This window comes from Macrosteles quadrilineatus, unplaced genomic scaffold (assembly GCF_028750875.1).
Source record: "Macrosteles quadrilineatus isolate MER2022 unplaced genomic scaffold, UCM_ALF_1.0 Scaffold_7__1_contigs__length_78375512, whole genome shotgun sequence".
NCBI classification, from domain to species: Eukaryota; Metazoa; Arthropoda; class Insecta; order Hemiptera; family Cicadellidae; genus Macrosteles; species Macrosteles quadrilineatus.
In genome coordinates this window covers 71155276-71180553 of record NW_026542600.1, presented here as the reverse complement: position 1 = coordinate 71180553, position 25278 = coordinate 71155276, and the positions used below count along the sequence as shown (strand labels likewise).

At 34.5% G+C, this 25278-nt stretch overlaps 1 protein-coding gene across 1 annotated transcript in view; it reads left to right on the top strand.

Moving 5' to 3' along the window:
- Nucleotides 1-25278, top strand: part of LOC128999074 (protein timeless homolog) — a 74915-nt gene that overhangs the window by 16339 nt on the left and 33298 nt on the right. The window contains exons 9-17 of the mRNA XM_054425431.1: nucleotides 3013-3125; nucleotides 6622-6754; nucleotides 8735-8889; nucleotides 9511-9635; nucleotides 11315-11465; nucleotides 14632-14712; nucleotides 16095-16201; nucleotides 16768-16806; nucleotides 19230-19305. Coding sequence (XP_054281406.1) covers nucleotides 3013-3125; nucleotides 6622-6754; nucleotides 8735-8889; nucleotides 9511-9635; nucleotides 11315-11465; nucleotides 14632-14712; nucleotides 16095-16201; nucleotides 16768-16806; nucleotides 19230-19305 — 980 coding nt within the window. The remainder of the gene's footprint in view (nucleotides 1-3012; nucleotides 3126-6621; nucleotides 6755-8734; nucleotides 8890-9510; nucleotides 9636-11314; nucleotides 11466-14631; nucleotides 14713-16094; nucleotides 16202-16767; nucleotides 16807-19229; nucleotides 19306-25278) is intronic.

Genomic DNA, 25278 nt, shown 5'->3' with positions numbered 1-25278 from the left:
ACTACGCTACTATGTAACTAAATTGACTTAAAAACTATAACTGATTATTAACTATGCTTTCTTTTTTCAATTATTAATCATGGGATGGAGCTCTGGAGAATTTTATGTGATTCAGTTAAAGTTTTTAAAGTACAGAAAAAAGTTTTTAAGAATGGCATTATTTTAGAAAATCTTGTAAGTCCACACCACAGATATAACGCAAGGTTTAAAAATAATTTTCCATTACCAATCCATTAAATGTGTCTCATTGAAAAGATGCCAACATTAGGGGCGGTGCAAAAGAAAAAGGAAACCCAAACGCTAAGAGCTATTTCATGAATATTGCAACAATGATCGATCAGCTGATCGTCAAAAATTGTTGAACGTGTTGTTTCTTATACATTTTAACCGTTTTCACGAAGGCTAGGACTACGATGCCGCAGCACAGTATTCAAAATTGTGTTTGGTGTGTTGAACAATATGTTATAATTTATTTTTGGGTTTCCTTTTTTTGCACCACCCGGTACCAGGGAAAATCTGTACAATAAGTTACCAGGTTTAAAAAATATTGTCAGTACACAATTACATTAAAAAAAGAATTTGTCTAAATGTTCAATGGAAAACTACTACCGTACCATATTAATAAATATTTATTGTGAACTACTTTTCATTAGTCACTAGTCAGTATTTGATTTTTAATTACAGAATGTAAGTTTGACCAACAATGTACTGTATTTATTACTGGGATAGACGGGTTGGATTTTAGCGAATTCCCCTTTAGGGAAGTAGCTATTACCGTAGGTGGCATGGTAAGACCTAGGCCCGGGACCGATTTACTTTTTTGTTTTTATGTGCCCAGAGGCCAAAAACACCATCTGTTCAATTTATGACAACTAGACAAAGCTACCAAAAAATCATCACGATTATTCAAATTCATAAAACAAAATGGCGGCCATTTAAATTTTTTGTAAAATCAATGGTTTTTGAGTTATTTAAGAAAGAAAATTTTAAATGGCCGCCATTATGTTTTATGAACTTGAAAAATCGTCATAAAATTAATAACTGAAAAAAACAAAATGGCGGCTGTGTGAGTAACTAAGGACTTTCGGACAATTTAAATATGATATTTAGGTACGTTTCTTACCCAGGATCAATGCTCTAAAATATTGGTAGAGAGTTCCGGGACACCCTTTATATATATATAGAGTTATATATGTGTCCGTGATTGCGATTAACTTGAGTAGTTTTTTTCCGATTTTAATGAAATTTTGGCTTAAAAGTGTAAGGGGGAATAAACTTGGATGAGTTCGCAAACCAGCATTATTGGACCATGGGAACGGGGTTTTAGGGGGAGTTTTATAGGGTAAAAATTGGTATTTCTCATTTTTGATCCTCAAAACACAAAATTTCCCAATTTCTCTCTAGGTCTTTTTAAAAAGCTTGAAAAAAAAACAAACAATGCAGTATATAAAAGTGTTTCTGTAGGCCGACTATTAGTTACGGAGAAAAAAAAAAAATATATAATTTTTAAATTCCCATGTTATTCTAAGGAAAATATTGTAAAATGTTGTAGTTTGCTTGTTTATGGATATATTTTGATAAAACTTGGCAAATTTATTTATTTCATACTACTAATATTTTACTAAAAACCACACTTTATCAATTTCCCTTTACCAGCAAACCTAGGTACTCGTTAAACCTAATGTTATTTAAATGGATTTATTAAAAACTAATTCAGGGAAATGGAAATTCGCTTAGACAGCAGGTTTGCTGCGGCGGGAGTATTTTTTCTCAGGACAAATACAAACATTTTTCTCTCAAACATTTTTTTTTTTTAATTTTTTCTCGTGAATTGTTATTTCCTTCTCAAATTTCAGGATGGAACGGGACGGGATTTTTCACGTGCATAAAAAGGGTTTGTTTTTAAAAGTCTTGAGTATTGCAATCACAAAACAAAATCAATTTTTACCGTTTGTGGATCTATAAAAACCTAAAAATATGTAAAAATTTACAGGTATGGAAACTTGTGACTCGCGGTCACGTCGCGATCTTCGAAATAACTCACGGTCTGGGCACGATCGTTGAAATGACTCGCAGTAACGGCGTGATCGTCGGTATGACTCCGCAGTCACGCTGTGATCGTCGGATTGACTTGCGGTCACGGTGTCATCGTCAGTATGACTTGCGGTCACGGTGTCATTGTCGGTATGACTCGCAGTCACGACGTGATCGTGGTCACGCTGTGATGGTCAAAATAACTCCGTGGGTATGGCGTGATCGTCGGTATGACTCCGAGGTCACTGCACGATGGTCGAAATGACACGCGGTCACATTGTGATTGTTCGGTATGACTCGCAGTCGTGGAGTGATCGTCAGTATGACTCAGCGGTCACGGCATGATCGTCAAATGACTTCGCCTCCTGCGTTCGTGGAACTATCTTAAACACCTCTCGTGATAGTTGCGTAGTCGTCACTCGCGAAGCGGCAAAATTGCCAATGATATGATCAAATCCTGTCTCGTAAAATTCCTGAATCAATTGTAATCCCGTCCCTAGAATCGGGAATATTTTTTCCTGAAAATTTTCCAAAATTTTGGGACCTGTCCATCCCTAATTTATTATAATTTGACAATGTCACCTTTATTATAGCTATGCTATGTAAAAATGTTATTGTGACAATGAACTTTGATTTTATTTAAAGAAATGTTTGGCAAGAAAATTCTATTGAGTAGTTTGTTGTCCCCTATGTATTGTTAAAACATATTTTGCATTTATTTTACTTCATAATGTAGTACTGTAACACCTAACCTCAAAATATAAAAAATGAAGCACCCTCCATGCTGAGATTCTCAGAATCCGAGGTAGTATCGGCCCCAAAAAATACCTCGGTTAATTGGAAGTATATTGTAAGTATTCATTCATATTTATAATAAAAACCAAAAGCCATTCCGTCGTTAATGGAATGGATTGTATTTAATAACAAAACAGCCTGTGTTTTTTGTGTTGTTTTCAACAGGAACATTTTTTTCCACAGGAAAATCTTGTACGAGGGAAAAACAACAAAGACGATGAGAAGTACTACTTTTGGGCCATGAGTTTTTTTATGCAATTCAACCGACTGTACAACTTTCAAGTGAAGTTAATAAGGTATGTTTTTAAGAAAAACCTGCATTCAAATAAGCCTGTTTTAAAATTGCTTCATAGTATCAGCGTTTTGTTAGTAGGGAGAGTCTCTTTAGTCACTTGTGAAGTAATAAATCTGGGTCTACTAATTGAAGATATTTAGGAAAAATTTAAATTTCCAAAATCATAGAGGGCCTCAGAAGTTATGTTGCAGTAATAGCAAGGTTCCTACAGACAGTTAAACATGGTGTTTGGTATTAATTTAGCCATGGATTCAGATTGCAGTCAAGCAGTCAGCGGTGTGCAGTCAAGTTTTCTTAAATATGGGGTTTCCAAAATTATTTTATTCAATGGTACTGAAATGTTAACTTTGTACAAGTCTTTGTAAATGTTGTTTTATTATTAAATTAGATTTTTGCGAGTTTTTATTTTATTTTAAAATGGTATAAGATTACCTGTTTCCGTCGGTGATCCTAAATTTGTTGTATTGAGCAACCGTTTTCAAGGTTATAACCCCATCATCAGGCTCTTGTTGTCACTGTTGCGAGATCGTCGGGTTTTATAAACACATAAAAACACTAACATTTAAATAAATAAACTCGAGACATATTGACAGACAAAGACGATTAATATAAATTCGGGAACTAGTTCCACACTCGACGCGGCACGGGCAGACGTTTTGTCATGACTGGGGTTGTGACTGACCTTGCTGCCCCCTCCCGTTATCCCGTTGACGGAAACAGGTAATCTTATACTATTTTAATATTCTAGAAGTGATCCTGGACCAAAGAACACCAATATGAAGTTTTATTTGTTCCTAGACTGTCCTAACTTCCTAAAGAACATTTTTTGTACCTCAAGTTAGCCACAAGGTTACCCCGCCTTTTAACATATTTTTTCACCATAAGTCAAGTCTTTATTAATCACAATACATTTCACAATGCAAACCAACTCAGCTGGGGGAAAAAACTTGACTAATAAAATTTGAATAAAACAGTTAATTGTATTTTATAAAGCTAGATATTAACTTTAATTTAACAAATTATTCCGTATTATTCATTATGCCGTAATAAGCTTTGTTGGTCAATAAAATTAGTTAACAATACTGAGATTGATAACTTCAACAGATTGGTCTACAAGTGTACACATAATTAAAGCTAAAGATGAGTCGGTACATTACAAGACTTGCACAACTTAACCTTAACTTTGTTTTAGTTTAGACTTGCTAAAAAAGGTGACTCTTTCAAAATCAACTCAATTCGCCTTTTCAATTAACTACCTACCTAATAGTGCAAAATTTGTTGATTTTTATATTTTTTTACAGAATTTATAATTGGCTCTTTCAAAATCCTGTTTACAGCTTAAGTGAATTTATCAACCAGAAATTTGATGTAAAATTTTAATTAAAATAAGTTATGCTTATTTGTTACTTATGTAATGTTATGATATAGGCTGTAAGAAATTTGAATGGATTAAGATGACTATTTTGTAATGTATATGTGTCCTATTTCTTTGTAAAAAGATCATTGGAATAAATTATTCTTATTCTTAACTTTGCTGACAAATTTTAAGGGACACTAGACTCTTTACAATTTTGATGTATTCTTTAGATTCTTGCTCAAGCGTTCAAATTTCACATCTTAACCTTCAGACACTATTATATTTATTTTTATACAGTTTTCATAGATAGTAGCACTTTGCTCCCTAGAATTAGGACATGCAATGCAGCTAGTTGCTCAACATTTCACTTTGCATTTCCTAGTGATTTTGTTTTGTTCAGTTGTCATCCAGAGTGAGGAAAAGTAGTGAGTAATGTAGGTTAGACTAATTTAATTTTAATTTTAATAATAATCAACATTAAATAGGCTGTATGGATAAAATTAATTCTTACATTATAAACTGTTTTTATAAACATAAAAATGGAGTAATATTAATTCATGGTGATGATTAAACAGTAAATAGAATTTTGAGGTTAGCAATGCAGGGTGTCTAGCCGACCTAGAAACCAGGAAAACCGTGAATTCTTGGTGAATTTTGTAAAGAATAAGGAAATTGAAAATTTTGATTAATAAAAAAAAAAACGCTCAAAATCACCAATTCCTCTTGTTTTGCTCATTTGAAAACTGTGATCGTGGGAAATTATCACAATAACGGATGTTGCCGTGATCGCAAGTAATGATCCAGGCCTTTGCCACAATCACTAAAGATCATCACGGATTTTGCTGAGACTGCAAGATGATCTCAGATGTGGCCTCTATCCCAAAAAAATAGTCATATGAGTTGAAATAATCACTGGAGACACAATGGTGAATGTTGCCGCGATCATGTGAAATCATCTCAAAAGTGGTCACAATCGTTCTAGCTGTGGTGCTATGATCTAGTTATAATATTCATGCTTGACTGTTTCACATATACTATTTGTTGTAAATACTAGGCACTTTTAAATATATATTGTTTGTACACTTAACATATTGGCCTCCCTAAAAAATTATTTACTGTTTGTACCAAAATCAATATTTTACATGATTTTAAAGGTTGTTTTTGCAATACAAACTTAACAGTTTTTTTTTTATAATTACTACCTCCCTATAAAATACCACCACCATAACTGAGATGGGAATGTTTGTGAGCATAATTTATTCATTTCAAGGTATTAACTGTCCTTTGTTTAGCATGTCTCCTTAATAGTGTTTTTCTTTTGGTCGTAGAAGATGCATACTACGGTTGGTCAGAAATGATCATAACTATTCATTTGCTATGTATTTTAGCAGTATAATCAATATGAACTTTCGACTTTGGATTCTACAAAAACTACTGAAAGATTTGAAAATTTTTTTACTGTGCCTACTATTTAATTTTAAACGCATTTAAACACATTTTTTTATACAATTAAGAACAATTTATTAGCCGTACACCACTTTTTGATCAAGCCATTTTCTTCATGTGCAATTTCCTTAGAATTGATCAAGTTCTTACTGTGAATTTGTATTGCTGAATCACCTGCAAATAGATAAGGTTTAGTATGTTTTAGGCTGGTCATTAATGTAGATAATGAAGCATACTGGGAATGACATTGAGCCCTGGGTTCACCATGTAACACCTCTTTATAAACAGAAAAGACACCATTGCAGTAAAAACTTTTTATCATTCATAAAGATATGATTTAAAAAAAATAATAATGTTTTTTCTTATAATTTATAAAATGCAAGTTTTTGATCATGAAATCTAAAAGATAAATTTGTTTGCCTTCCCAACTTATCTAAACAACACAAAATTAACTTTTGGACTGCATACTTAGTTCCTCTGTTAGCTCTATTGTGCTATTAGCTCAATTCTAACCTCAATTGCGTAGGTATATTTGTTGAGTACACAATTATGTTTTAGTTGTCACATACCAAAATTGCCGACCACAAGCACTTTTATTAAATAAAAGTTATTGTTTGGAATTGTAAATCCTAAAGAGAATTACTTACAGCTTTTCATTTGTTACCAGTAACAATATTGTTTATAACTGTTATAGTGAAACAATGGATCAGGAGATATTCCATTTTCTGTACACACGAATGGAAACGTGGCTTGAAGAAATGGTGACTGACAAGAAACATACTGCAGAGTATTCAAGGAAAATCCACTCTGGGCTGAAAGCTTATCAGGTAAGTTACGAAAGAAATAGAAGCAAATTGAATTCAGCATTTTAAGTACTGCAAAGGGAGCGTAGTGGTTAGAGCGCGGGAATTCAGTCCCTGAGGTCCCGGGTTCGATCCTCGCCAAGTCACTAATGGATTTTATCTAAGTGATAATGCCGCAACCCCTAGGTCTAGCCTGAAGTAATGTGAAAAACAATCCTTGGCTCGTGCCTAGCGTGTTCCAAAGGTACTTTCTTCCTTTTTTTTCACACATACACATATTACACAAGTGTCTTAAACAACTAGGCCACATGAACCAAAAGTAATTTTCAGACTATTTTATAAAGTCTAAAATCAAATGCTTGTTTGTTTTATAATGTCCGAAAGTACTGACAGTGACAAAACATAGTCTTGCTAGTGTAGAAAGTTTTATGAGCAGCTTGGAAACAAATGAGTTAATATATTTCCTTCAGCACATTACTTGCTTATCACACATTCATAATGTTGTCATTTTCGAAGAATTCATAGCACTGTGCATTGTGGACCCTATTTAACACTATTGAAATGCCAAATGAAAAGCATTGACTTTCAGTTGCGAAGTTAGCCTCCTGTCTATACAGACAAATTGTAGCCAATTTTTTTAACAAAGGTAACATAGTTGAATGAGCCCAGTAATTTGTGTGATTGTGAAGGTTCCATTTTATTTGATTTTCATTCTATTAGAGTAAATTGGGACATAAATTGTACCATGGTTTACAAAAAGTTTCCATTTCAGTTTTTGTATATTTAAAAAGCTTGTGTTTAAAGAACATGTTATTAACTAAGTTCTATCTAATACAAGAAACTGGCTACAACCTCAACATGGGAATGGAACAACTACTTCACACAAAATGTAGTGGTTTTACATCGTATAAGGTCAGTAGTGATACAACCAGAGAGAGTTATTTGTGGTTTCATCGTTTGTGTGAGATAAGGACTGTACGAGTCATTGAAATTCAAATGTGATTTGTTTCACGCAACAACTTTTCATATACAGTGTGATTGAAAAGTCCCGGAACGGTTAAATATTTTAAAATATAATGCAGATAGAGCTACAATACTTGGTACAAAGTTACAGGGCATAAAACTCTATTTTAACACATATTCAGTGATCCAATAACTCTTCAGGGGGACGGCCCACAAGGAGTCGGAAGAAAATCTCAAATGGAAGCATAGGTCAATATGCACATCAAATTAAAGGTCTTTTTTAGTAGAATACAATGCCGCAAACTGTACTTCAAAAGGTTGATCGTGCGCAAAATGGCAGATGTTCAAAGATTTCTTGAATCCGCCATTTTGAATCTTTGAACGACTGTCATTTTTTACTCAGGCATTCTTCTGAGCTTGAATTTACGGCATCGTAATCTACTAGTGAAGACCTTTAATTTGATGTGCATATCGACCTATGCTTACGTAAACAATTTTCTTCCGATTCCCTGAGGAGTAAGCGTATAATAGCAATGTAAATTAAATTAATCTTTGAACATCTGTCATTTTGGGCAGGATCAACCTTTTGAAGGGCCGTTTGCGACTTTGTATTCTACTAAAAAAGACCTTTAATTTGATGTGCATATTGACCTATGCTTCCATTTAAGATTTTCTTCCGACTCCTTGTGGGCCGTCCCCCTGAAGAGTTATTGGATCACTGAGTATGTGTTAAAATAGAGTTTTATGCCCTGTAACTTTGTACCAAGTATTGTAGCTCTATCTGCATTATATTTTAAAATATTTAACCGTTCCGGGACTTTTCAATCACACTATATATTAAGTCATCAGTTAGATGACTGGATAACTAATTGAAAGATTGATGATATAGATTAATATATATTCTATTCCTATTGTGGACACTCAGATTGATGTAGGTAAGTTGTTGGAAAACGAAGAAGAGCCAGAATTAATAAAATAGAAGGTATTAACTGATTCATCAATTATTGCACTCTAATTATCTTGATTATCTTATCATTTCAGGAGCTTTTGATGACCCTTCAGTATATGTTAGCGTGTAGCGACTCTTCTGTACAAAAATCAGCAGTTACCATTGAGAGAAAAGTCTTCTATCAGAGTGAATACAGAGAGTTAATCATCCACCTTTACAACGTGTTTACTCCAATCAAGTTCTCCAGGTAATATGTTTGGTGGAAATTTTTAATGTTTTAAAGTCAATGCTCGCCAACATCTTTAAAAGCCTAATCTTGTAAAATGGAAAAATATAAAAGCAAAGCTAAACTCCAATTATTTTAAGAATGATTAATTATGCTAACACTATGATAGGCCTCAAGTATAAACCCAAGCTGCTTGGTCTCAGTCAGTGCAGTTTTATGGTGATATTGGTGGGCCAGCTTATTTCACTGTAGTTGAACCTGAAAGAATCTGATTCCTGTTAATATCACAAACAACCTAAAAACTGAAATATTCAACTAATACAATTGGCAAAAGATGCACGTTTTAAAAATCAACATCTATCACATGATCTATTAAAACAAACAAAAAATCATTTTAAAAAGAACATCACTCAAAATTTTAAAAATCGGAAAATGTGCAAAAATCTATTTGGAGTATTATCAATTCAGAAGTCGATAATAAACAATCAAAGCACATAAAAAATATAATGTTAAAGGGGACAAATAATGTTGTTACTAATCTCAGAATTATATCAAACAAGTTTAATGACTATTTTATAAATACTTATACGACCTATAAATTGTCTGTTTTATAAAAGTTGTAACCATCAAAAACATTTTCAGGCTTTACTTAAAGGATCTAGTAGAAACCACCCATCTCGTCCTGAAAATGCTGGAGAGATTCAGCAAAATTCACAAAACTATGATCGTTCAGGGAAAGCCTGTGAAGAAAACGTCAAAAAAGAAAAGTAAGTGAAATTTAGTACCGTAAAACACCGGAGCAAGATAACGAAAACTCTTTGACCTAATGGACTAATTAAGTTGGTCATAAGGAAATGTTTGATGAAACTTGCAAAGTGTTTTTTTACAATATTTTGAACAGAACTACATAGGGACTGAGCTTTGCTCAGGGAAATCATTACTATACTTTATAGTCTGAGAGCAGTCTTTGCTATTTTAGTTAAAAAAATTAACACTGATCTTATTTAGGCATGAGGGAAGGGCAGGTCAGGGTTTATGCGGATTCGTGGCTGCATTAAATGTTTTGAAGTTCAGTTAGATTAGGATGGTAAAGTGTAGGTTATATTCTGTCGAGTTGTTAATTGTGTTACCTTACATCCATATTGTTTTTAGCTAGATTCAGATTTACAGGGTGTCCACATTCTGGAAAGTCAGGGATAGTCATGGAAAGTCATGGAAAAAAATTCTGGTCATTGAAAGTCATGGAAATAGGCAAAAGGTCATGGAAAGTCATGGAAATCCCCAATGATGGATGGATTTGAGGGGACCATTCAAGGCTCTAGTCGGCCCTAACCCCAATTATTGTAGCATTTATCAGCATTTTTTACAAATGTTCGACGATTCAATTTATTACAGTTGTATTAGTTTATGAGTTTGGAGTTTATATTAGTTCATTGTTGTACCTATTGTAATCCATTGTTATCTGTTAACACATATTTCAGTATTTTCTGTGAAATAACTTGTCCATGCAGTATTATTTGTGTGTGTGTATGTTATATTATAATTTTCGAGTAAAGTTCGTGAGTCATGGAAATCAATGGTAAATGGTCATGGATAGTCATGGAAAGTCATGGAAATTAATGAAAAATTGTCTGTGGACACCCTGGATTAAAATTCTTTATTTTTCACAAAACATTTTCCCCTCCAGCACAGCTGGTAAAACAGGTGACATGTCAACATCTTAAAAACTAAAAGCAAAATATATACATAATACAATTCTTTTGGCCAATAACTTAATCAAATTCCTTAATTTTATATTCATATTTACATCATATTACAAAGTGTCACATAAGAAATCTTTAATACAATAAAATACTTTGTTTAGAAGCAGGGACTGAACTTCTGTCTTAAACTTAAACTGAGCATTATCAATATTCTTTATCTTGTTTGGTAACTTATTATATACATTTTTTCCAAAATTCTGAGGCAACTTTTCAAAGGAACTTAATCTACGAATAGGAAACTGGAAATCCCTTCTGTTCCTAGTCTGATAATTGAGAATATGTTGATCTTCAATTAATAATTAATAATCATTAATAATCATCAATAATCATTAATAATAATTAGTAATAATCAATAATCATAATAATAATTTTTTAGTCTCCCACGACTACCGAAATGTCATCGTCGTCATGGCCGATCGCGGCAATAGCGGTTTTCTATCGCGATTTGGAGATGTGTTTTGATTGCATTTTAATTGTTTTTATTGATAACAGTCAGTAATCCGGCATTTTCACTAATCCGGCAGTACCATGGTCCTATATCTGCCGGATTACTGAGAGTCTACTGTAGCCTTTTTATTTCCAGTCAGTAGTCATGATCAACAAATTGAAGAACTCTGTTGGGCATCTACATTTACTTTTTCAATTCTCAAAGATGTTAAAGAAGTTATTTAATGTTTGTGCAGAACAATCTAAGAAGACTGTTCCAGTCAAAGTCAACCTAGACTCCGCCTGGGAGAAAATTGGTCCGGAGTTATCGGCACTGCTTGTGACCGATATTGAAATTCCACTCGATGAAATACCATTTCTCTCGGGCTCCCCCATGGAAGAGGAAAAGTAAGTTGACACACTATACTCAATAATTTTAAAGTAGTATAATATGTAACGGGCTAAATGTGTCCCTACACATTTAAAATAACCCCCTGGGTAAAATAACGGTTAGACCACGAAACTTAAACAGCCAGATGTTGGCTGTTGGAGAAGCTTAGTCACAACACTAAACTGACATCATACCTAACCTCTAATTCCAAGACCGCAGACGACGTCAGTGTCAGTTGGTTGTTTGATTGTTTGACTATGTTTGAGGACGGGCTGTGGGACAAAATAAGGCGGCAGAGCCACCTTCCTTGGGGTTACACGGCTATAAAGCTTTTTGAAGCTGTCATGCGCCTCCCTTCTCTGCCACTTTTTTGTTTCTGTAACTCATTGACCAATCAGCGAGTGATTTAACTTTCGTCTCGAATTGTGACGGAGGTGAACATAGAAGAGTGAAGAATTGTCATTCTGATGCCCGGCATTCGTTCGTTCGTTTTCGTTTGGTAGTGTTTTGTCAACTTGTGTAAAATTGTTAAGTTCGTGAAGCTGAAGTTCTTCAAGCTAAAGTGAAGTGTTTCGGTTAGATAATAATCTACATTGTTTGGGTGAGCTTTGTAATAAACCATTTAGGTTTTTGTACATTGCTTTACCAGTTTTTAGTTGGTATATTTTTGCTGAAGTTTGGAGGCTAGGCCTGACTCCCAGAACTAGCCATACGTTTTAACCAACCAATTTAGTAGAGTATTGCAGTTAGTGACATACTTTCCGAATTAACGTTTCATAGCTTGTATTAGGACTTTTTAAAACTCTTAAATATTTTTTAAGTTCGTCGAAGTCCCTAAGCTTGTTCCAGCAGACAGGTTTCTGCTAGAGATGTGCGAATAATCGAGATTTTGAGTTTGAATCGAGTACGGCCTTGAAACTCGAGCTTATCTTTGAACTCGGCAGTTTCGAGTCGAGTTTGGTTTAAAATTGTTAAAAAATCAATATTTGTGTTCAGATCTGAGGCAATCCTGCCCCAAAGATCAGCTCTGAAGGATGCCCAGTCAGTTTTACCTGGGCTCCTGAACAAGCGAACCTCGCCGCAGAAATTCCCCAACCTGAAGACAATGTGCCTATGATCAGACAGGGATGGCTCAAGGGACACTGACCAGACAAATAATCCTGTCAGCCATACCCGCTGAACACAGGGTAAGATCAATTACTGATTGGCCTATCCTGCTTAAAAAAGTTGGTTCTGAGCCTACGTTTGCAACAAGTAGGCCGCAAGAAGCTATGTACTCCAGAAGTGGCCTACCTCGGTTGTTAGTGTCCCTGCATCCCCAGGCCGTATTATGGGCATTGGAGTCGCAGCCTATCACGAGTTCGGATCCAGACTCGTGTGCGAGGTCGGCCAATCTTCTAACCTCGGCCGATGGGAACAATCCATCGTCGCCCTGTGGCATGTAAACAGAGGCCAGCAGGAGTTTTATGTTAGATTTAGTACATACAGTCTTAATTACTGTTACGTCCCTCGAACAAACCTCAAGAACTGGATTACATTTTAGCCCCTCTTTAACCCAAATGCAAGTTCTAGGGTGTGGGACAGATGCAGAGATGATGCTACCCTTAATAGTTCCAATCCCCGCAATTCTAAAATTATTGACCCAGGGTTCCTGAATCAAAGCAAAATCTAAGGACTGCTTAACCGTGCTCAGACAGAACACAGCCGTGGCAGCCTTACTGTGTTGTAGGTTCACTTGGAGGACCTGGGTCATCAGAGGGAGCACCAGAGATAACTCTGAGCTGTAGTTTCCCCAGGCCCAGGTAGATAATCCAGCCACGATCTTTCAGAACCTGCGCATTCATTTCATCAATAGCAAGAACAAGAATCTGATGATCATCCTTCCCCTTCCTCTTCCCACCAATGACGCGCCAGTGCTTTGTCGTGACACCAGGATTTTGCCGCTCAATCTGAACAAGCACTTTAGAGGCTTCGACCTTGGCCAAGCGCCTGTCAGTGCGAAGGAGCACTTTAGTCGTGCGCAACAGATTCTTGTAGTCTGCTACAATGACCTCCATACTCCCCTCACTTCCCAGCGCTAGCTTCGGTGCCACCCTCTTTAGCCAGTCAGTTGTTTCAGAATTACCACAAGTTACGACAAGAGCACCCTTCTCATGGTAATGTTTTCAAACTGATGCGGAATATTGGCGCCATCATCACCAAACACAAACTCCATCAGTTTGTCCTGCAACAAATCAGGTTGTCCTGGCCCTTACGAAGTCACTATAACCTCCGTGATGGGGTGGCAACGATGGATCGGAACAATCAATGTTTTGACCCAAAAATATTCATATTGATATAATCGAAAGAAATCTATGTTTTTATTACAATATCATGAAGCCATAGCTCAAGAATTAGTTCACTGACATTAATTGAAAGCCAAATCTAGGTTTTTGGGAGACACAACAAAATCACACTGTTTTAAACTTGTAACCTAGTTTTATACAGTTTTAAAAACACGTCCAACATATCGGATCTCGATATATATCGATACCCTTCCCACACCAGAAACACATAAAAGGACGTCAAAGCAAGCGTCATTTGCTCACGTGAAACACAAATGTCGATTGGCTGACATGGTAGTGCAGCATTGCCTCTCGACCAATGAGAACTCTTGTTACATACTTTGACTTTACTTAAATCCAATCAAGCAAATATAAATTGGTCTAGTCTGCAGGTTTGCTGCAGCAGGGGTATTTTGTTTATATCTTTATACAAAATTTGCAAGGTATAAATTTTTACAGCTCATGGAGTGTTCTTCAAAGTGGAGACACTCTGTCTTAAGTTAATATTGCTACTGAAATAAGAAAGGCAACCTTTGTAAAAGTTATTAGCAAGCTAAAAAAACTGTATACAATGTAAAAGTTTGCGTGGTAGTAACATTTTTGACAAATAGAGTGGCAGCTGTTTCCTTGATGCGTGATGTCATGCGTGAACGGTGTTCGCAAGTGTCTTTAACAACCGTTTGTTGCAGCTTTAAGCGTTGCTAGCGCTGGCGCGAAGATACCCCCATTGGATTGCAAATTCCAATCACATTAGAAGAAAATACAGGAATTATACTAGAGCTTTGAAAAGTTAGTCCTGTGGACATGAATTACATTTGTTTTAGATAAGATCAACTATTGGTTGTTTATTTTTTTCTAGGATCAAGTTTATGAAGAGTATAAAGGCGGAGTTAATGGCAGGAAATCTGGAAAAGTCTATTGGAATGATAAGAGAAGCAAGGTACGTCCTAAGTTTAAGGCTAAGAATACTGATATTACAGGGTGTGCCAGCATAACTTCCTTTTTTGAAAACTTACTTAACAAGTATTAATAAACAAATGATTAGTTGTTGTTTAACATGATTTTAAATACCTAAAGTTTTACATAGTTTTGAAGGTCAATTCAGGTAGGTAAATTCCCTTATTCTCTTTAGCCTACTCTTGAGTAAAGCAATTTTTGGTGTTTGTCATAACAGATGTAAAAATCTTAAATATAAAATTTTACATAGTAGGGTGTGATGCTAAGCATTTCTGGAAACCTCCTCAGATTCTTGGAAGGTAAATAGCCTAGTAGTGAATATTCTGTTTTGTGTGCGGCCAAACAAATTAGGTTTCAATACTAAAAGAAACAAAAAGAAAATTTAAAACCGAAAAACAACTGTGACCTCTGGAATGGCTTGATCGAAAACCTTCATACAAGCAAGTCACATGCAGATCGTTTTGCACAATCGTCATTTTTAGGAATGAAAATGACAAAATATACCCTTCATCAGGAAAAAATCTCGTCTTTGAAACAATTAAATAGGCAAAAGGGCATTTCAATATTATTGAAGGAGAAGGTGCCATATAACCGAATCCAATAGTGCCAAATCAAGTTTTTATTCAAAATTTGCCAAATGTCACGTTTGACGTTGGATTTTAAATTCCAATAGCACCGAAAGAGATGTTTGTGTAACAGAGCCTAATATTTATTTCAAAATCCAACACTATCGAATGAACACTAAAAATTTGTCAGAGTACCGAATTTAGAATCATTCCAATAGCTCCGAAATCAAAATAAATCCTACACTGCCGAATCGCAACGCTTTAAATTATTTCGGCTCTATTGGACGTTTTAAACTTTCTTTCGGCGTTGTTGCATGATTTTGCAAACAAAATCCTTAACCCCCACCAATCTTCTCCCTCAACTCATTCCGACCAACTTTCGGTTGGTTGATCTACACCCAATGAAGATTCAAGAATGCATACTATCGGTGCCACCTCCACCACCACCCAGTGGTAACGCCGAGTAGAATCGTCCTGATCGCTGCTGTCCCTAGAGGATTTCTCTGAAACGTATGATCTAGGCTAGGCATCCGTTGAAATTAATGTAATGATTTTTACCAATAACCAACCTTGTCTCAACAGACCCATGTGCATTTTTTTACACGAAAACAAATTCCAACATTTTAATCAGGGAATCATTTTTATCACAATTAATCAAAAGATCAATGCTACCTTAGTAAGCCAGTATTTATCTACATTGTAACACTCTAATGTTAATATTAAAATCTGTTGTCAGAAATCCTTGAGTTTATTTACCTCTAAGTTGACTAATGACTCAACAAGATTAATTTGGTTTCAGAATCTATTGGCCAGAAAATAACAGTTTTGGTCAGGCTGACATGGGCCCCGATGAAGAGTTTTTGGTGATGCGAGAAATATTCTTTACCGATCTCGGTGAACTTCCAGGTTCGTAAAACTCAACTACAAATAATCCTTACTGTTAATGGTAATTATTTGTTTTACATGTCTTAATGTGAATGAGTAAATTTATTGAGTGATGTGGCAAGGTCAAATTACAGTATCTCCTCTACTTGGCCTCGGGTTGTCTGGCCCTTTTTTTATGATCACTTATCCGAATGAAGGATACAATTTTTATCAGCAGCTTACAACTTTAGCTTTCCTCGCCAAAATCTATCTGTGGGCATCTGTTGATAAACGGTGTACTCTACTGGTCTGATTTAGTTGAGTCCTAAGATTGATCGTGTTTTTGCTTAGTCTCAAGGTGTCAGGCCGATTTTGAGGTGTTTACTGTAGGCTACATGGAATTCTGATACAGTACAGAATACAGATGTAATCTTGTAAAAAAAATTTAAAAATCAAACAAAAGTACAGTATTACAACAATATTACTTACATTCCCTAATTCTAGTAATAGTGAGGGGGTGGAAAATAAATTTCTAGGCAATAATGACTGTGTTTTCACATCATGTTTATATTAGATATTGTTTGGTTTAACTCCATATTATTTTACAGAAGCTGCAATTCCCTCCGATAACACCACAGACGAGGAAGGTAAATGTTCAACAACAATATTAGTTTATTTGCAACATAATTTATTATTATATGCCCATAGTTGATGTAATTTTGTTTTCTCAGACATTTCTAAATTAGGGGTGTCCGGATATCTGGATATTATATTCAATTGTTAATAAGCTCAAACTTAGTATAGTACAGTAAAAGCCGCTGATCCGGTATCTGATGGTTTGGCACTTTTGAAGATCTGGCATTGGTTCAAAAAAAGTTGTTAATACTTTTTTAAGCCTTATTAGTGGTTTGGTAGAGTTGAGAGCGATTGATGGAGTTGGTGAACCACCAGCAAGCATGGGTGGTTAACAACATTAAAGTTTTTTTTAGAAGAAATGCAGTTTCGTTGGCATACAATTCTTATTTAATTTACCTAAAATAAAAATAGAGTCAAATTGTTTTGATGTTTAAAAAAAGACTTATTTTAATATTAGTCTTCTCAAGCTTAACGTTAGTTTTGTAACGATAATAATTGTTTAAGCGACAAGTAAGGCATAATGCATCTTTATATTTATTTGACGCTATTCATTGTATAATAACGTGTACTGTGAATGGATAAAGAGAATTTGATTTTATTTGATTTTTATTTAACAATCAGCAAACATTGTTAGTTTACAGCATAGTTGATAACCACTGGCAAACATTTGTAGCGATCGGTGGGGTCGGGAGTAAACCGTACATGTCAGGAGCGATTAGCAGATGCTAAAGAGCGTCTATTTTCATTAGTCTTGCAATAACGGCTGTTTTATAAAACCTACAGTGATCTGGCATTTTCAAAGTCCCCAAGGTGCCGGATTAGCGAACGTCTACTATAAATATTTTATTTTATACTTATCTCATGAAAAGTATTTACAAATAATGCCTGGAATTTGTCTAAAAATTAATTCCTAATTCCTTAATTCCTAAAATAAATTCCTGGAAATAGGCCTACAAGTTCTCTGGAAACGCTAACTCAAACTTAAACCATCTTAGTTAAACTACTTTTGATTTATTTAAATTTAATTTTGTAAACTTGTTTGATACTAAAACAGATTAATAAAAAAACAATAACTTTCAACAGTTAAAGGAAGTTACAGTTAAGTTGGCACTTGGGCCTGGCGCGCCACGGCGTGTTAGTGTAGGCAGGGGGTGGGTGGAAGCTAGGTAAAGATCTTTCTTCAAACATTCCACTGCTGACTCACGGGGTTGGCGCCTCCAAACGATGACTAGTTAACGTCATATTAAACTAATAGGAGATGACTAATACGGTGTGGTATTGTTATGAAAACCCAGGGAAATTCCTAAACACTCTGCTTTATTAGTAAGTCGTCAGCTTTGCTAGCATCACAGTGGTTTTTGGATGTGTGTCTTTTTAGTGTAAAGCATATTGTTTGTAATTAAAAATGGGTAAGCTTAAATTTATTAATAATTTGTATTGCAGACATTTTATAAAAGTGAAAGAGTTCAACATACTAACCCGCATGACTGCAGACAATGTTTTTGACGTATGTTAGTAGAGAATTTCTCTCGATCGGTCAAGTGCCAGCTTAGCTGGAACTACCTGTAATTGAGCTGTTGGTGCCATGTTTCAAACTACACTACTTTGTAGTCCCCTCTGCTTTATTATGCTGATATAGTGTGTTTGGTCTATAATTTCTGTAAAAAAAAAAAAATTATAAGCTATAAAAACTATCAATCATTTTAGCCTCTGGATTGCTTATATAATCAATTGATAATGTAAACTCTTACCTTAGCAATCCTTATTGTGGTTGTCCGAAAACAATGCCTACAAGTTAATATTTTGTAATATTTTAAATATTTTTTTTAAGTTAATACCAAATTAATAATTTGTTCGGACAACCACAATAAGGATTGCTAAGGTAAGGGTTTACATTATCAATTGAATATAAAAACTAGTTTGAATTTTTATCAGGAAAACAATGTTATTTTAGTATAGTAGGCCGCATAGTAAAACGGTGGTCTCAATGTTTAGTGATACAAACATCTTATGGTCTTTTCGACACCTTAATTCTACATCTTACTCATACTAATCCACAAAATATATCTGCCATATTTTAGCAATGCACAGCCTCCACTTTTGGTGGAATTGGACAATACAGCTGATGTTTGATATGTAGAAATATTATAAATAAAATAATTATCGAGATTTATCTTTAGTTATTTGTTGAATGTACCCTATTCACTGGGTTGTAGCCTGTGTCTTACCTAGTATACTATTTATTTGATTCATACCAAAAGCAGTTTCAATCAATGGTTTTGACTGAAAGTCGAAAAATGTTGACAGTTTCATCTAATCACATCTAGAATCCAAAACTTGTCCAACGTTTCAGTTTTGAATCATCACTACTTTAAAGTTGAATTCTACTTGAACCTTATCGTAAACTCGTTTCGACTAATATACTTTTTTTTAGCGGATGATGAAGAGTCTGAGGCCCAAAACATCGAAATACCTGACACAGTCTTCAAGTTTACTGACTTTCTTGGAAGGTATTGTCACATGCTCACTAAATTCATAATGATTTATCTATTCAAAATCATCTAAATTAAGTTAAGATTTATAGTCCCCACGGTGAGTGGCTCCTTTGGTGACCAGAGGTATCAAATAGATTTTTTTTTGTTCTGAATTATGCATGAATTCTTGTGACCATGGAAAAAGGGATGAATTTCTTGATAGGATCTAGAATTTCCCTAATCATTCATAACAGTTCAACCAACAGCATTAAATTTGCCAAGTATAATGTTTCATCAACAGTTCGTGAAAACAAACTCAAAGAAAATAATGTCTGAAGATGATCATGAACAAGGTCCACGATCAGAAAAAAATACATAGTTCATTCTAAGTCAAGCAAGGTCAGATGCTGATGTCAGGTGAGTCTTCCCGAGGACTTTATGTGGTTTGAAAAATCATTTGTAGGCCTTTCCATTCTGAGACTATAATCCCAAAAATGGGGGTTTTTGACCATGCACGGGGTTGAAAGATGATGCACATTAAAATTGAATCTTTTACTTTGGTCCATGAGTTTTTAATTTATTTGTGCTCTTCAGACAAAAACCAATAACATCTCAGTACATTATTTAATAAAATTAACCACCAAATTTATGTGATAAAATAGGATTTATTTTGTCCTGTGATTGACATTTTTGTTTTATTTGTATGGAAAAACAGAATTAGACTTAATTTTGTTTAATTTCCCTCCATCATTTCCTGTGCAATAGCTTGTCCTGTTTTGTTTTCAAAGCCTTGTAAATCACTCTAAAATACTTGTACTTCATGTATGAAAGATTCTTTCTCAGTAACACAAAAACTGCCTCTTAAACGTACGTTTCTGAAATTGGCAAGACGGGAATGTTGCTGAAAGTCAACAGTCCCGGAAGATCAAATAATTTATACCTGTGCCGCTAGGTCAAAAACTACAATGTTTGCAGTGTCTGTAGATCAAAAGTCCCACTAAGTCAAATAGTACAGTCCGAGCTAAAAACGTGGTCTATGTTAAAGCAATTGACTTATTGGGAATTTGACCTAATGCAACAGCAGTTTTAATATAACGAAATACGGTAAAATACAAGTTCAGTTTCGCTGAGTCAACAGTGCCGGAAGATCAAAAGCAATAAAAGTGAACGTCGATTCAGTGTAAAGTAGACCTCCTGCAACGCTTACTACACCAACAAAACTTGCTTTTAGTTACTTCGTGTTTTGTCATAATTAGAATAGAGCTAAAATTATCATATTTGGTACATAGCTTATCTATTAATGCTTCTTGCCAACTGTTTGGTCAACACTGTAGATAGGTATAGTTTATGTAATGAAAAGCCTTTCGTCAAAATTTGTGGCATAAAATACACGCAAGGACGATCTGAAAATTTCTGGTTATTATATACGTTTGTAAAAGGAGATCCATTTAATTTTAGAACTATTTTATAAGTTATAATGTAGTCTACACATAAACTGTGTAAATGTATTACGCCTCGGAAGGGTTGAAACCTGTCCAAACTATCATATATGAGTGAAAATTTAAAAACGTACGTTTTCAGGAAAAGCACTTTGCAAATTTTTTTCCCCTTTTTTCAAAACTTTTATTATTTTTTTTATTTCATTAACATTTGAAGTTTTATAAAATGTCCATGGTAACGCAATATCTTTGGTAGTTTCTTTTTAAAAGAGCATCTTTAGTGGAAAAACACAAAATCCTGTCACGACCATAACGGACGTTTAAATGAATATTAAAAATAGTTAGTATTATTTTTATAGATATGTTTTGCTATAAACTAATTTACTTTTATGACCACTATACAATAAAAAGGTCACTGAGCTTTTGGTATATTTAGTCTTTCTAGAAAAAAATAAAAAAACTCAAAAAATTGAAAAAAAGCCAATAAAATCTTTTTAAGTTTGTATAACTCCGAAAAAACTTACCTGAGACCCGAAAAATCGTTATGTTTGTATAGAGGTGTGCTTCTTTTGTGTATAAAACATTGAAATATGACGATATTTTAATTTTTGAAATTTTTATGATAGAAATCATAAACGTGATGGTCAGGGACAAGCGGTACGGTCGTGAATTGTCTGGAATAATCTAAATCTTTCTAAACAATCCTTCAATTATCCTGTTAGTTATAATAAAAATATGTGTTTCAATTGCACTAAACTGTTCAATTTACAATTATATTAAAGTTCTTGTCACGACCAAACACACTATAATCCATAAGGCTGGATTGGTCGTGAAAAAACCCGCGATGGTCGTGAAACTTTGGTCGTGAAATTACGTGTTATTTGGCTCTGTTCTAGTGGTAGCCCTGCACCTCATGTTCGAGGATACAAAGTGGACTTCTAGGTTAATCTAGCAATTGAAATAACTTATAAACAAAAATTAACACCATGTCTACTTCATCGAATGACTACGTACGGTCATGGACACACCAAAATTACAAAAAACACAATCTTTCCTTTATTAATCTTGTAATTCCTCCTTTCAACTCGAAACGACCGGCACTACAATCCTGACGTACACCCCGAACTAGTCTCTAAAACCAACTGACTCCATCGACGCCAGGCTTGCCACTGTCGTGCTCCAAAGTTGAAAATTTTTCCCAAATGGTCGTGACGCCAAATCGAGGGACAGACTTATTTTGTCATGGTAGTCAGTTTGTGATGACAATAAAATTATAATATGCTCCTTTTTTGTAAGTTTAATAACCATTGATGACATAAAAATATGGCTTTATATATTTCGGCATGAATAATTAGTCTAAAAACAGCGTGAAAGTTGGAAAATGTACCCTAGGGACACGTCATGGTCGTGAATTTCGAGACTTTAAAAATACGAAAAAAATACCTAGAACCTATTTAAAACCAAATAAATGTGTGTAACATGTTGCCCCCGTCCCAAAAAATATTAAAACACATAATAATAAACTACAAATCCAGTATCTACGAAGTAAAAGGCCAGGGACATGAAAACGTACGTTTTTAAATTTTCACTCATATATTATTAAAACGTAAATATGGTTTTTTCACATTCTGAATCAACCAGTCGACGGATTTTCATTATTTTTGTGTTGAAAGAAAGATAATTTTGAGAACTAGGGAATGTCAAAGCCATAATTATAATTAAGGGTCCCAGTTTTTTAGAAATTAAGTTTTAATTTTTTTAAAGTCTAGTAGCCGACGCTAACCTTCTAAGCCAGCTTTTAGTACAATATAATTTGCTTAGCATAACAGCTGTAAACATTCAGCATTTGTGACACAAATTCAGCATTTGGAAACAAATTTAAAGACATATTTAGAGTTGACTTATTTATACTATGTGTAATGCTGACCATTGATACATTCAATTCCTAGGTATGAGAATGGCAGATTATTTAAATTTGCATAGAAAAATAGTAGGATGTTCAAATTATTTTTTAAAGGAATCTTTGTAATCATCGATTTGTTTTAGTCCCATATAATTTGTGTAATATTGTTCTATATAACTATTAGGTTTTTGGCGAATTTCCCATATAGGGAATAAGCTATTACCGTAGTACTTATGGTAACACCTGGACCCGGGACCGATTTAATTTTTCGTTTTGAGGTTCCTAGAGGCCAAAAACACCATCCCTTCAAATTCATATATACAGGGTGATCAACTCAAGGAAGCCACCATTGGGAAGTCGGAAACGGTAAGAATTAGAGAAAACATTAAATGGGGGACATTCCTTTATTTTTTGTGGCAGTTAAAAATATGATTTTAGTTTTTTTATCATGTTTTCGGATAGAATATGCAATTTAAAAAACTTTTTTAGCCTCGACACTTTTTCGATAAACCCACTCGTTTAGGAGTACAGCCTATGGAAAAATGACTTCCGGTGTACATTTTACATCATGTAGAGTAAGTTTAGAGCAAAATTGCAAAAAGTAAATTAGTCTTAGAATTGCATCTTCATTCCTTAAAGACTATAAAATAAAAAGTTTTCCACTTTTCAAGTTTGCCGCCATTTTTTTAAATAATATAATTTATATTTTTAATTAATTTTATGGTCTTTTTGGAATGTGGATGCAATTGTAAGACTTTTTTACTCTTCGTATTTTTGCTTTAAACTTACTTGTTTAGGAGCTACATGATTTAATATGTAAACCGGAAGTCATTTTTCCATAGGCTGTAACTCCTAAACGAGTGGGTTTATCGAAAAAATGTCAAGGATAAAAAAGTTTTAAAATTGCCTATTATGTCCGAAAACATTATAAAATATAGGGTGTTCGATAAGAAATTTCAAATTTGGCCGCCATTTTGGAAAATGGCGGCTGAATTTCAAACGACTAAAATCATATTTTAAACTGCCACAAAAAATAAAGGAATGTCTTCCATTTTGGGTTTTCTCTAATTTTTACCGTTTCCGATATCCCAATGGTGGCCTCCTTGAGTTGATCACCCTGTATAGCCTATATTTATTTATTTGTATATTTTTCCTGGGGGAACCCCAAGACCCCCTCCTTTTTGGGGGGGTATTCCATACCCCCCAGGCCCCCAGTGACCCCCCCCCCCAAAATATATGTCTAGGAGCGCCCTTGTCTTCTTTACCTATAAAACACATGGGATACAGCCTTTTCTTCACTGATCATGTAATGCGTGATTTTCTATAAAGTCTTGGAAAAATAAAAGGTAAAATAGATAAAATAAAGGTGTACTGTATGTGGTTTACACACAAATATTCATCAAACTGTGTGATATTTTGTTATTGCAATGAACAATTTGGGAGTATCGTATTGTTTAAGTCGATGGAAAATCTCTGTTAATCCTGTTTTACAAGCAAACCAAAAAGATACATTAGTCACCACTCTATGCGACATATTCTAACCAGAAAATTGTAATCGTATTATTCTATAAGCATTGATAGGATTGCAAAGTACTTCACAAACATTATTTCAAGGGTAATAACAGTCACAATTTTCGCCGACTTTAAAAGAGTCAACTAAACTACTATACTAATGGACACACAACTAAATGAAACAACTAATGGAACAACTCACGATGTACATATAACAGTTCGATATAAGCATTGAGTATACACGTCAGTGGATACGTGTATACCGTACCCAATGATATAAGCAATGGTTCTTGCAATTTATTGCTTATTGTTTTTTAGAGTTGTTTTCGGACTTACTCTGTTTTCGGACGTACTCACACTCGTATAAGGTTGTCCACGTTTGTCATTGATAATGTAGCCATGTTACATGGTTACACCCGTTGTCAAGAATATGGTTACAAGTTTTCCGTCTGTTTTTGAATAGCGATACATTTTTTCACATACTTAAGAACCACCTGATTTCGTGCATTACATGTTCGTCTCAATTTTAATTGCTTTAGTAGGCATTATTTTGGTCGATGAGGACTTCAATCGGTCCTTTCAATGATAGCTCATGAAATATAGTACTTTGTCCATTAATTTTATTGTTTGGTAAAATGGATTAAATTATCCTGCAAACCCAAATAGAAATAGTAAATATAGTATTTGAAACAAATCAGTAACATGTTAATAATGTAACCTACATTATTTCCTTGAATTGCATAACAGCAATTAACTGGGCTGATCCTAATATAAATAAATCAATATGTTCTTCATAGGCATAGCATGGGTTCATAACATGAGCCGCTGGGGCTGAGCCCAAGGGAGTTAAAAATGTAAGGTTGGTTTGCAAATGTACGTGACACGCTCTTTCTAATGAGACATGAATGGTCAAAATCACCTAAGAAATTCGGAGGAGTTCAACGGAAAAATTTCGTGTTGGCGTAGTCCTGGATTGGCTATATTTTTTTTAACAATATAGATAAAGTAGTGAGACTTGGTATATCAATAATATAATAGCCATAAATATCTACTGTCTTAAGCTATTATCACTGTTTAATCCCTTAAGGGGGATGGACCACAAAGACTAAGACAAAATTCTTATATAATTTTAATACTATTTTACCTGTTTTTAAA